Genomic DNA, 13,908 nt, shown 5'->3' on the forward strand with positions numbered 1-13,908 from the left:
TTTGGACTTCACGATGCCGCAGTCTTGTCCGCCATTTTTTTCCCACTGACTGTCAGTCATTTTGGATCAAATTAACACTTAATTGGCAGACAACAAAAATGACATTGGGTTTCTCTCCTATTTCATATTCTGCACTTTAACAGGCTTTAAAATGACTCATAATGCATTGTGTGTGTGTGTTTTTTTTTAATTTAATTTTTATAATGGGGCTGTCAAATGTTTAAAATTTTTAATTGAGTTAATCACAGCTTAATAATTAATTAATCATAATTAATCGCAATTCAAACCATCTCTAAAATATGCCATATTTTTCTGTAAATTATTGTTGGAATGGAAAGATAAGACACAAGACGGGTATATACATTCAACATACTGTACATAAGTACTGTATTTGTTTATTATAACAATAAATCAAGTAGATGGGATTAACATTAACATTCTGTTAAAGCGATCCATGGATAGAAAGACTTGTAGTTCTTAAAAGATAAATGTTAGTACAACTTATTGAAATTTTATATTAAAATCCGTCTTAATGTTTTAAAATTCAATCAAAAAATAAACTAGTAGCTTGTCATTGTTGATGTCAATAATTACACAATGCTCATGGTGCTTAAACCCATAACATCAGTTGCACCCAAGTGCCAGCAGAGGGCGACAAAACACCAAAAACACAAGTGGACATGACACTGTGCTGTCATTTTAATCTGTTTGAGCGGGGCATGTGCATTATTTGCGTCAGATATGTCAAATATGCAATCATTTTGACAGCCCTAATTTATAAATTTTAATATAGTTTTTGTTTTATTTAAAAGTAACAATTTACTGCATTTGAATGGGCAATTTATTAGGACGTCACTATATTCGTGTTGAATAGGTTAAAAAACAGGCAATAATATCGCATATCGGCCTACTCATATTTATGAGACAGGCAGGCCTATATATACATTAGTTTTTTTTTTTTTATAATTATACTTTGAGGGAAAAAAAAGTGAAAAAACATGTCTTATATTTGTATCTTTCCAATGCTAAATCTGAATAAATACATGGAACTAGGGCTGTCAAATGATTAAAATTTTTAATCGAGTTAATCACAGCTTAAAAATTAATTAATCGTAATTAATCGTAATTAATCGCAATTCAAACCATCTCTAAAATATGCCATATTTTTCTGTAAATTATTGTTGGAATAGAAAGATAAGACACAAGGCGGATATATACATACAACATACTGTACATAAGTACTGTATTTGTTTATTGTAAACATAAATCCACAAATGGCATTATTAACATTCTTTCTGTTAAAGTGATCCACGGATAGAAAGACATGTAGTTTTTAAAAGATAAATGTTATAGTTACAAGTTATAGTAATTTTATATTAAAACCCCTCTTCATGTTTTCGTTTTAATAAAATTTGTAAAATTTTCAATCAAAAGTAGAGTTAATATAATAATAATAAGAATAAAAATAGCAATAATAACAATAGAGTGACCAAACTCTGAGCAAGTTTTACGTGTATTTTGAATAGCTATTTTGATATGGAATGCAATTTCATTTTGCATTGTTGTTTAACTGTGAGAATAGGGCCTCATTACTATAGACTGAAGTGCTTTTCTTTTTGTGAACATTATTTTTTTGAGAGAGATAGGAATATTATTTTTGTTGTGCTTTCACTAAACGACACTTATGTTTGTTGTGAAGGAGTTGCCGAAGCTTATGCCAATAAATGGCGCGGTCCAAAGAACGCCTGTGTCCACTCGCCTTTATAAAATATATATCTCTGTACATATCTTACCCAAATACAACAAAAGACACATAATTGCCACTAAAAGAAAGAAAACTTACCGAAATATGTGTGGCGCACAAATAGTAATTTGCATTGCATTGTGCGTACAGCATAAACATCTCACAACTACTAATTCTCCCACGTTTGGAAGAAATAACATTAGTATGGAACAGCGCTGCCCCCAAGCGGCCGGTGGCATTCTCTTCACTCTTAATGTCCATAAACGGCCTCATTGTAATCTGTTTGAGGCAATGTGCGAGCGGGTCATTCAGTGCATGCGTTAATTGCGTCAAATATTTTAACGTGATTAATTTCAAAAATTACCGTAATTTCTGGACTATTGGGCGCCCCTGATTACAAGCCTCACCCAGTACATTTTTAAAGGAAAAACCATTTGTACATACATAAGCCTCTCCTGCCTATAAGCAGCGTGTGCCCTCTTAGTAAAATGAGACATTGACAAAGAAATACAGTTTTCAAACGTTTAATAACACACCTTAACTTTTCGTTCCAAACAGCGCCGGCAAACACGGCAGTTATATAGCAGCGGCACGGAAGTTGCATAGCATCAGCATGGCGGTGCAGCACTAATTGTGCTGGTTAATAAAAACATAAAAGTCTTTGTTAGCAATCTTCATCTTCCTCCTGTGTATTCAAACCATGAAAGTCTTCACCCTCAGTGTCGGATATGAAGACGCTCAGATGCACTTCGCAACGCACGCACCTACTCAGTCTGTCCTTCGCGTCGCCTTCAATGTCTCCCATAATGAGGCATATTCACTCCCAGCCTGTGCTGTCCTCCTCGCAGCAGACTGGCCCCTCAAAGCCCGTTGGTGATGGCGGACTCTTTCACAGCCCTTTACGAAGCCAGGCTCCCCCAAAGCTGCTCTTCGCATACGGCGAGTCTTGGCAAACGATCTCTCGCCGCTCGTCATCAAAGCGTCCCATACAACTCGGATGGCCAATTCAATTTCTTCTAGCATTTTCCATGATGCAGGTCTGCCAATTCTGCTCATGCACAAAGACGAGGGTTCGCCACCTCTATTCATGCACAACGCACAAAGTTAAACTACCGGTAGTAGTGCAAACTAGCGTCTTCCTCGACACATATATTCCAAGTGTCTCACTCCCACATTCCATGCTCGAGCGCCCCTGGCGGCCGTCAGAAAAATACACAAATTGGCCGCATCATTGCACACGCTGCAGGACCCAAAATGAGAGAAAAAAGCGGCTTGTAGTCCGGAAATTACGGTAATTAACGCCCGTTAACGCGATAATTTTGACAGCCCTAAGGAACATTTGAAAACAAATATTTTTTTGGGTGGCGGACGCTACTTCGCTTTTTTTCACTTCTCGTGGCGGGTTCTGGTCCCCATTAACTGCGAAAATTGAGGGACCATTGTAGTTGTGTTTATCTGCAAAGTAAATCCCCAAACATTGAAACTAGGAGGTCATGGGGCTAAACACACTAATACAGTATTTGTCAAGTTCTCTGAAACTGACCCTCATCCTGTAGCGAACAACATAATTTACGACTAAGTGCAGGTGAGCGCCAGTATTGGACTGTCTCTTAGACTGTGTCCATGAAGTCAACGGACTCATCAATGACATTGTCCTCTTCATGGCGGTAAAAGTGTGCATGTGTAGAAAAAGAAAGTCAGGTAGATATAGTTATATAGTTATAGAAGGGGTATTTAACCTGGAACTTGAGGCGTTGATAAGAAGGACAGAATGAAGAGTGAAACGTTTCTCCTCCTCCCAAGTCCAAGTCTGACCATGGGAAATTCAGATTGAATCTATTTTTCCCTCAACTCTCTCTCTCACTTTCTTTCTCATGACTTGTACGCCTTGAACAAGAGGGGAGGAGAAAAGCTCAGGCAGCAAACAGAGAGGGAAAAAAGCTGTAACCCTATAAGCCAGACTTTGCCTCTCTTCTCCAGTGCGGTGTGCTGCACTGCGATGTTTCCAGTTGCGGGATGTTAGGATTTGCCTCTGGCTGTACTTCTCGCGCTCTCCTCAAGACCACTCGGACATTTTTGTGCTGACTTTCAAATGGAAAGGAGGATAAGTGAGAGTGTGATAGACTAGACAGACCTATTAGCCTGGAGCTTGAACATACACGCAGCAACTCTCCCTCTCTTTTCTGACACACACTCCCCCCTCACAACCATCCGCGCGCTGCACCAAGGTAAAACTGAGCGGATTTAGCCTAACCGGAGCAGGACAATGCAGCACTAAAAAACAAGAAATTAAGATAAGAGTGCACAAAGTAAAAGCCAGGACAAGCAAGGATGGCTACTGCATTGTTTCAGGTAAGGAGCCCTAAGTTGGATTGAAGGGAAAGCAGTATTGCCTGTTAGATCTTTTTTTTGGTGAACTCCAAATTGCCTCATTGGAAAGCACTACAATGTTTGACGTGTGTTTAACAAGTGTGATCACTTACCATATGTAAGCATTTTTCTACCATTTAGTTCTGCTGTGTAAGCACACAAGCATCAGTTTGTTTGGAATTGGAGTCACGTGAGTACAAGTGTGTGCGTTTGCACGGCATTTGGTTAATTTCTGCTGGTTTACATTTTGGCTATCCATTTAGACTTCATCTGAATTCATACATTATATCGACACGATCAGTATGGTCTCTTTGGTTGATGTTTAGTGGCTCACAGCTGGGGTGGCACCAGTGGCATGTCCTCCTGGAGTGAATTTAAGTCAGTCTTCTGACCTCAAATTGTGGTGAAAAGTAAGGGTTGCATTGCAAGCCATTGGTTGTAGTGGTATTTGGAGTAAAATGCTGACTAAAATACTTATATTCGCTCTCCTTTTCTGGTTGTTTCTTTGGTGCACGGAAAGGTTCATGGGACTCTTTAGTACATCGTTACTCACAATGTTGGTAGGAGTGTTTTATGCATAAGATATTCTTCAATATTTTCAGTGCAATTGGTAAAATTGGCTGTATAGTAAACTAGTGTTTAGCACAATAGTCTGATCTCTCCGCCTTTGCAAGGGTTTTACAAGAACATGTTGAATTCGCTGATGAATATTTATTTGTAGAGCATTTTAGAGTAGAGATGTCCCCGTAGGCGACGTTTGACTTTTGAGGCAGGGGGGGCACAACATGTTTTTTGTTGTTGTTTTTTTTTTTAATTATATGCAAAGCAAATGACCGTCTAAGGTGCTCAAAAATAATTTTGACCCATTATAACAATATGTTTTTGTTCATTTCATTCAATTTTCAATGTTGTTTTCAACTTCTATATATATAGGAAAGTCAATTACATGCAATGACACTTTTCGGACACTGGGGGTGGGGGGGTCTGGCCCCCTGGCCCCCCCATAAAATCCGCTTATGGATGTCCCAGATTTGATAATGTGCTCATTAGGCATGGGCCGGTTACCAGTTTCAAGGTTCAAAACCGCTCATACCGTCCCGACAGTGTTACCGTATTTTTCGAACTATAAGTCGCACCTGAGTATAAGGCTACGTTCATACTACAGGTCTTAATGCACGAATCCGATTTTTTCGCGTTTTTCCGACTCGAGTCAGGCATTAACTTGACGGTCTGAACGTGACAAGTCGCATAGAACTGGACCATTTCAAATCCGATCTGGGTCACTTTCATATGTGGTTCAAATCCGATCTGGCCCACATTTTTCCAGACTGTCGCGGCGGTCTGTACTGTCCACTCTCCCAAATCGGATTTCATGCAGCAATTACGTCATCAAATAGCGAGAGAGACGCTTACCGTAGCGGTGCCGCTGTGCGTTATTAGCGCCTAGCTTGCAGTGAACATGGCTTTTGGGGAAGGGCTGAGCTTGACAACAGTCATAAAAAATAAAAATGGGTTGAGGATAAGCCTGAGAATGCTCAGTTTTCTCTCTGCTCCAAGTGAGCAATATTTCAACATCGCCTACACGGCCGAGGTCGGGGCAAACTGCCCGTATGTGTGTGTGACGTGCACGGACCGTGCGTGCATGCTATCGATCCATATAAACTTTGAATATAAGCCTAAACGGGGATTATTTATGTCTGTTATTTGTGTCCTCCTTTTGAAAAGCAAAATATGATATCCCTGGAATGACGGATGACGTGTGTCATTTGTTTTGATGATTCTGCGCATGCGGGTCGTCTTGCTCAGCGCGTGTCGGACCGCGAATTAGTGCGCATGCGTAATACTTGAATGGTCTCAATGGACAAAGGCAGTCTGAACGGGCACGCCAAAAAAAAAAGATATGACAAAAAATCGGATTCGTGCATTAAGACCTGTAGTATGAACGTAGCCTAAGTCGCACCAGCAATAAAAAGCGAAGAGGAAAAAAACATATAAGTCGCACCGGAGTACAAGTTGCATTTTTGGGGTAACTTTACTTGATAAAATCCAACACATAGAACAGATATGTCATCAATTTGATATAAAAATTAGGGCTGTCAAAATTATCGCGTTAACGGGCGTTCATTAATTTTTTAAATTAATCACGTTAAAATATTTGACGCAATTAACGCAGATGCCCCGCTCAGACAGATTTAAATGACGGTACAGTGAAACGCTCACTTGTTAATTGTGTTTTATGGAGTTTTGCCCCCCTCTGCTGGCGCTTGGGTGCGACTGATTTTATAGGTTTCAGCACCCATGACCATTGTGTAAGTAATTATTGACATCAACAATGGCGGGCTACTAGTTTATTTTTTATTGAAAATTTTACAAATTTCATTGAAACGAAAACATTAAGAGGGGTTTTAATATAAAATTTCTACAAATTGTACTTGTAAGAACTACAAGTCTTTCTATCCATGGATCGCTTTAACAGAATGTTAATAATGTTAATGCCATCTTGTTGATTTATTGTTATAATAAACAAATACAGTCCTTATGTACCGTATGTTGAATGTATATATCCATCTTGTGTCTTGTCTTTCCATTCCAACAATAATTTACAGAAAAATATGGCATATTTTATGATGGTTTGAATTGCGATTAATTGCGATTAATTACGATTAATTAATTTTTAAGCTGTAATTAACTCGATTAAAAATTTTAATCGTTTGACAGCCCTAATAAAAATACAATAGAGAACAAAATGCTGAATAAGTGCACAGTATGATAATGTTACATGATGCATGAACTACGAATTGGGAATATACTGTTCTCACTAGGACGCTGCGGGTCGGTCCTGGCTATACAGCGAGCTAAACTCCCAAATGACGAAGCTGGACGTCCGTATAATTTGCTGACTTTATTTTGGCCGTCATCATGACATCATCATTTGAAGAGTAAAACTAAAAATAGAAATAATACAAATCATTGTCGTCCTCGATACCAAACAGGTTCGCTTCAACGTAAATAAATGATAATTAGCTGCTATTACAGCAATGACACAAACAGTTAGCATGCGTTCACTAGCATTAGCACATCATTCAAACAACCACACAACTGGCTCTAAGTGTCTGATCGCGGGTGAAAAACACACAACAACAACAGAAAAGAAGATACACACAGGCGTTGCCTCTGTAGAGATATTTTACAAGCATAAACAATGAACGTAGGTTCGCAGCCGTGTTTCTCTCTCTCTCGCCCACTCGCTCAGACGCTGCGTAGCTTTCCGTCTTCTTCTGGCCTGTGAGCGCTCTCCTTCGCATAAACAAGTGCGAGTGCGCCCCCACTTGGGCGTGAAAGCGCCACAAACTAAAAGAATGCATTTTTATATTAAAAAGTCAATAATACAATTAACACACATTGCCAAAGGCAGAACGCGAACGCGGCCATAGCTATTAAGAGTTATTCAGATAACTATAGCACAAAGACCATGCTAACAAGTTTACCAAACCGTCAGTGTCACTCCAAAACACCAAAATAACATGTGAAATGATATCATAATGTGTTAATAATTTCACACATAAGTCGCTCCTGAGTATAAGTCGCACCCCCAGCCAAACTATTAAAAAAACTGCGACTTATAGTCCGAAAAATATGGTAGCTATTTTTTATGTCCTAAAAATGCAGGGCTAACCCCTCCCCCTTAAGTTTTTGCTCAGTGTCAGTGAGTCAGCTGTGCTGCATGTTGGCTAGAAGACATGAAACACCTGAACTTTTTCCCCCATCGAAGAAAACGAAGTCACTGGTATGGGAATACTTCAGGTACAGGAAAGTTACAGACAGCCGCGGCCGAGGTGGGCCAACCGACATGTCAAATATGTTTGCTACCAGAGAAGCAGTATCTCCAATATTACTTTGCATTTATACAAAATTACCGTATTTTTCGGACTATAAGTCGCAGTTTCTTTTTTCACAGTTTGGCAGGGGGTACGACTTATACTCAGGAGCGACTTATGTGTGAAATTATTATCACATTATGATATCATTTCACATGTTATTTTGGTGTTTTGAAGTGACACTGATGGTTTGGTAAACATGTTAGCATGTTCTTTATGCTATAGTTATCTGAATAACTCTTAATAGCTATGGCCACGTTCACGTTCTGCCTTTGGCAATGTGTGTTTAATTGTATTATTGACTTTTTTATATTGAAATGTATGCTTTTAGTTTGTGGCGCTTTCACAACCACGTGGGGGCGCGCACTCGCACTTGTTTATGCGAAGAAGAGTACTCAGAATCTCATACTTGCACATAGCTACTGATCAAAAATATGGCCAGTCAGCCATTTTTCTGAGGATAGGAATTGCGGTGAAAAGGATCGGGTTTTTGATTTTAAAAATAATATTTTTTTAAGGGCTAAAAAGTAACAAAATAATCCAGAAATACAATGGCATTGCCAAAAGAAGCAAAAATATATAAGTTTCATACTCCGCAACACTCCCTGAAAAAGGGGAAGAGGAAGTGCTGTAAACAGTACAGTACTGTAACAATTCTGTATTGAATCAGGACTTGGTAGCTCAAAATCAGATGATGGAACTCGAATCTGGGCGCAAAAATATGCGATTGGGACATGCCTTTTTTAGAGTATTTTGATGGATTTTTCAAGAATCACAGAATACTACAATTATATACTCTATTACCAAAATTACTAGATGAAAGAATAAATTCTTCTTTCATAAAGAGAAACATTTTTGGGTATATCTTTCCAGCTTTTGGCTTTCTTGCAGAAAGCTAACAGTGTGTTTACAAAGTAGGCTGATCTCAAACCCATAATGCTGCATCACAGCCATCTGCTGGCTGTTGTGCGTCAGTAAAATTGTTACTAAGCTACAGTATATATTCACTGTGAAGCTGGGTCAGTCTTTCCTTCACACTTCCCTATGAAAAAAACAATTGATTTGTAACATTGTCCTTGGCATTGAACGATTATGTAGGTCCTAATTGAGGAGTTCACTTGTCAAGGAATTAGACAATACAGGTAGTCATCGGGTTACGACGGACCCGATTTACGCGATTTCGACTTTACGATGCCTGAGTCTCGTCGTTTTTTGTTTGTTTTGTGATGCATGCTTTTATTTTGGCGGAGGAAGCATGAAATAGGAAGTGAATGCATGTACAGACGCGCCCGCCCACCTCACACATGCACACACAGAGCAGCCAAGGGACAGAAGTGACAGCCTGCGCGTACATTTGTTGCATGTGAAGCATCCAGAGGCGACGGCTGTATATTACCTCTTTTGTACTGTTTATTGTGCGTTTTCAATTGTGGTCGAATACTTAGGCGAGGGTTTACGTGATTGTTTTTGATGATGTGCGGACGCTAACTGATACATGCCATTTGTTTGTTATTGCAGCTAATTGTAAACACAAATTTGAATTGCTGTTATTGAAGAAGATGCTGATTTAATTTCATTTTATGTTGTTGATGTCATGAGCAGCTGGATAAAGTCAGCAAGCCACATGGATGTCTGACATCGTCATTTCGGAGCTTAGCTCACTGTCTAGCTAGGACTTAGCTCCAACGTCTTGGCGAGGACAGTACAATGATGTATAATACATGTTTTTGGATTTTTTTTTTTTGTTTGTTTTTGAGGTATTTAAAAGGTAATTCCCAATTTACGCGGAAATCTGGGTTACATCGCCAGGGCAGGAACGGAAACTAGGGACTACCTGTACTTCCAACTCGTTTACCAACATCACCCAGGGCAAAACATACATAATTAACATCAATATTTATTTTTCTACTGTACAGTGCTTCGGCAGTATGAATTTGTGGCAAATCTCTTATAAATGAAATGACCCAAACTTTTAACGCATTCTTGTACTTTTCATCCTTTATGCTGCATCTTCACTGCTAGTTTCAGTTACTAAAATCGTGTTCCGCCAAGTGCTGTATGAGCTGTGAAAATGAGCTTCAGGTCCCGTGAGTGTCTGGGACCCTTGGGCAGCCTTACCAAATCTCTTTCGTGATCTCAAACACTTAACCACACCCTTCACGGTAGCTCAGAAGGAAAAAAAACACAGGAATACTTGGAAGCAGAGGGAAACGTGAATACAACACAACTCCATTTTGCCTGGACAACGACATTACACCATGACATCTGGTTGTGCGGGAATGACGTGCATTCACTGGCTGCGAGCCCACGCTTGACTGGATTTCAACGGAGGCATTTTTCATCATTATTAGCTGCCAGGGAAGCGGTGCTCCAGTCAGTCCCATGTTCCTCCTTCAGGGAAGCATGATAGATTTCTAACCACAACTGCACATTTAGCTAGGACGTGGGCATGGAGAGGTTTTGCCGGTTTGGAAATGAGGCATTTTAAAGGGTCTATTAGTTTGAATGTGTGTGTGTGTGTTTCTGTATGTGTGTGGAGGTGGGGATACATTTCAGAAATGGACCAATAAAACTCACAAGAATTATGATGCTTCTCAAGTGATGTAATCCCCACGTGTGTCCGTTTTGTGTATGTTCCTTAAAAAGGGGCTTTGCAGTTTTTCCAAAAATCCCTTTATGTCATATTTGTAATAGCTGTCAGTAGGGGAGGGAACCTCTGGGTAGCTTACGATTCGATTCAATCTGCTTTTTTTCTTCTTTTTTTCAAACCTGTCCTGTTCAGCTGCTTGACACGGAGAATGGAGATTTGAGTGTCCGATTGGTCTAGAAGAGTTTTAATGAATAACATGGGAGTATGATATACTCCCATTGTGATCCTTCAACATACCTCGTTTATTAGGAGAAAGCAGCAAACAGGAAGGGGTTATGGGAGAACAGAAGAAAAGAAGGAGAGAGAGACAAAAGCACAAACAGCAACAATATTGTGATAATGTTCATTATTTTCTGTAATGTATTGATAAACATTACACTTTCATATATTTTAGATTCATTACACACAACTGAAGTAGTTCAAGCCTTTTATTGTTTTAATATTGATGATTTTGGCAAAAAAGTCAAGAAAAAAAAATCCCTATCTCAAAAAATTAGCGTATCATGAAAAGGTACTCTAAAGAAGCCTAATCTAACCTAATCATCTAAATCAACGAATTAACTCAAAACTCCTGCGAAAGATTCCCGATGCTTTTAAAAACTCCCAGCCTGGTTCATTACTCCAAACCGCAATCATGGGCAAGACTGCCGACCTGACTGCTGTCCAGAAGGCCATCATTGACACCCTCAAGCAAGAGGCGAAGACACAGGAAGAAATTTCTGAGCGAATAGGCTGTTCCCTGAGTGCACCTCAGTGGGAAGTCTGTGGGAATGAAAAAGTGTGGCAGGAAACGCTGCACAACCAGAAGAGGTGACCGCACCCTGAGAAAGATTGTGGAGAAGGGCCGATTCCAGACCTTGAGGGACCTGCAGAAACAGTGGACTGAGTCTGGAGTAGAAACATCCAGAGCCACCGTGCACAGTTGTGTGCTGGAAATGGGCTACAGGTGCCGCATTCCCCAGGTCAAGCCGCTTTTGAACCTGAAACAGTGGCAGAAGCGCCTGACCTGGGCTACAGAGAAGCCGCACTGGAGTGTTGCTCAGTGGTCCAAAGTACTTTTTTCAGATGAAAGCAAATTTTGGATGTCATTCGGAAATCAAGGTGCCAGAGTTTGGAGGAAGACTGGAGAGAAGGAAATGCCAAAATGCCTGAAGTCCAGTGTCAAGTACCCACAGTCAGTGATGGTCTGTGGTGCTATGTCAGCTGCTGGTGTTGGTCTTCTGTGTTTTATCAAGGGCAGGATCAATGCAGCTAGCTATCAGGAGATTTTGGAGCTCTTCATGCTTCCATCTGCTGAAAAGCTTTACGGAGATGAAGATTTCATTTTTCAGCACGACCTGGCACTTGCTCACAGTGCCAAAACCACTGGTAAATGGTTTACTGACCATGGCATTACTGTGCTCAATTGGCCTGCCAACTCTCCGGACCTGAACCCCATAGAGAATCTGTGGGATATTGTGAAGAGGAAGTTGAGAGACACCAGAGCCAACACTGTGGATGAGCTTAAGGCCGCTATCGAAGCATCCTGGGCCTCCATAACACCTCAGCAGTGCCACAGGCTGTTTGCCTCCATGCCACGCCGCATTGAAGCAGTTATTTCTGCAAAAGGATTCCCGACCAAGTATTGAGTGCATAGCTGATAAAATTAATTGAAGGTTGACTTTTTTTGTATTAAAAAAACACTTTTTTGTATTGGTCGGATGAAATATGCAATTTTTTTTAGTTTTTTGACTTTTTTGCCAAAATCATCAATATTAAAACAATAAAAGGCTTGAACTACTTCAGTTGTATGTATGAATCTAAAATATATGAAAGTCTAATGTTTGTCAGTGCATTACAGAAAATAATTAACTTTATCACAATATGCTAATTTTTTTAGAAGGACTAGTACATTGAACGCCTACACTAACTATGAATATGTTTGTGCTATTGTCAGCTATTTGTATTTCCGGTTGACACCATGTGGGGGGCTTGATGACCAAGGAAAGGGGGGGGGGGGGTCTGAAAGATAAGTGATTGGGAGGGGTGGAGACAAAAATTAGCCATGTGGTATAAAACCCAGTATTTGTGTGAATCCCTTGTGTATGTTGGCATCCTATTCTATGCTGTGTCATCGCTAATCCTGACACCGAGATTTTCTGCTTGAGTGTGTCTAATTGCACCTAGTCCTGAGTGAATACCATCAGACATGTCATTATAGTCTCGCAGATAAGTGGAGATGCCGCGTGGGTGCCGCCCCAGGGCCATGCCCCTTCCCCGACTAATCAAGCCAGCGCTGCCCATCCCTCTCCCTGCAGCCCAACAAAGGGGCCATCGTCCCCCCCCCTCCCCCCCCGGTATCCAAGATGGTTCCTTGGGCCATCCGCGTCCCCATCAACCGGCCTTCAGGGTTGGGATAAGAGAACGCTTCACCACCCCCCACAATGCTCTACAGGGTGGATGTCTGGGGATTGATTTGGTCATTTGAATACTGTCCATTCATTGTTCTTGCTGTGCTCATTTTCTTGTTGTGTGATTTCCCCGATTAGTTTTAGTTACATTTTCTTTTAAGCAGACAAAAGTGTTTTTCTTGAATTCTGAGTCGCATCGTCCCAGAAGAGGCCAAACCTAAGCCATGACATCACCCCCACTGTGTTTCACAAACGAGCTTCTATTTTGGGATCATGAGCAGATCTTTTCCATCACTTTGGTTCATCTTAGTTTCATCATGCCATAAAAGTTTCTCCTGAAATTTTTGTGGCTTGGTTTTCTTTTCTTTTCAAATTTCAGCCTGGCCTGTTCTACTTGCAAATCATTGGGTTTGCATCTTTGAGTGTCATCTCTTTGTTTTTGTCTAAATCAGCTACAAACATCAGATGGTGATGCCTTCACAGTTGCTTGTTAGTACTCTACACCGGTGTTTTTTCATCATTAGGAGGTTCCAAACATATGTGGGGTTTGACTTTGGTGGCAGCGGGGACAAAACATGTTGATTACCCCGAAACGCGGTGTCAGCAATAAAATTAACTTACAAGATATATACTCGGTTAGTAGCTTAGCCCATGCTCGTTAATACAGGCATCCCAGCTCTGTATGAGTGGGTGTGTGTGAGAATGTGAGCGCTGGCGTTTTTTGTGGAGATGTAGACGCCAATTTTTGCGTTCCACGGAGATATCCAATTTATTGCCAGGTTTTTCCAGTCATTCACACCCCTGCGAAACGAATCCTCACCGTGGTGAGTTTGAAAATGGCGGCAGGCAAAATAGGAGACGGCATCCTTTTTGACT

The 13,908-nt window shown here is 40.5% G+C and overlaps 1 protein-coding gene across 8 annotated transcripts in view; it reads left to right on the plus strand.

The window, feature by feature from the left end:
- Window positions 1-13,908, plus strand: part of tns1b (tensin 1b) — a 342,679-nt gene that overhangs the window by 151,357 nt on the left and 177,414 nt on the right. The window contains exon 1 of one of the 8 annotated variants that reach the window (XM_057852352.1): window positions 3,655-4,096. The exons of the other annotated variants lie outside the window; for them this stretch is intronic. Coding sequence (XP_057708335.1) covers window positions 4,076-4,096 — 21 coding nt within the window. The 5' untranslated portion in view covers window positions 3,655-4,075. Of the gene's footprint in view, window positions 1-3,654; window positions 4,097-13,908 lie in introns of those variants that run through there. 8 annotated transcript variants of the gene reach the window in all.

This window comes from Corythoichthys intestinalis, chromosome 12 (genome assembly GCF_030265065.1).
Source record: "Corythoichthys intestinalis isolate RoL2023-P3 chromosome 12, ASM3026506v1, whole genome shotgun sequence".
NCBI classification, from domain to species: Eukaryota; Metazoa; Chordata; class Actinopteri; order Syngnathiformes; family Syngnathidae; genus Corythoichthys; species Corythoichthys intestinalis.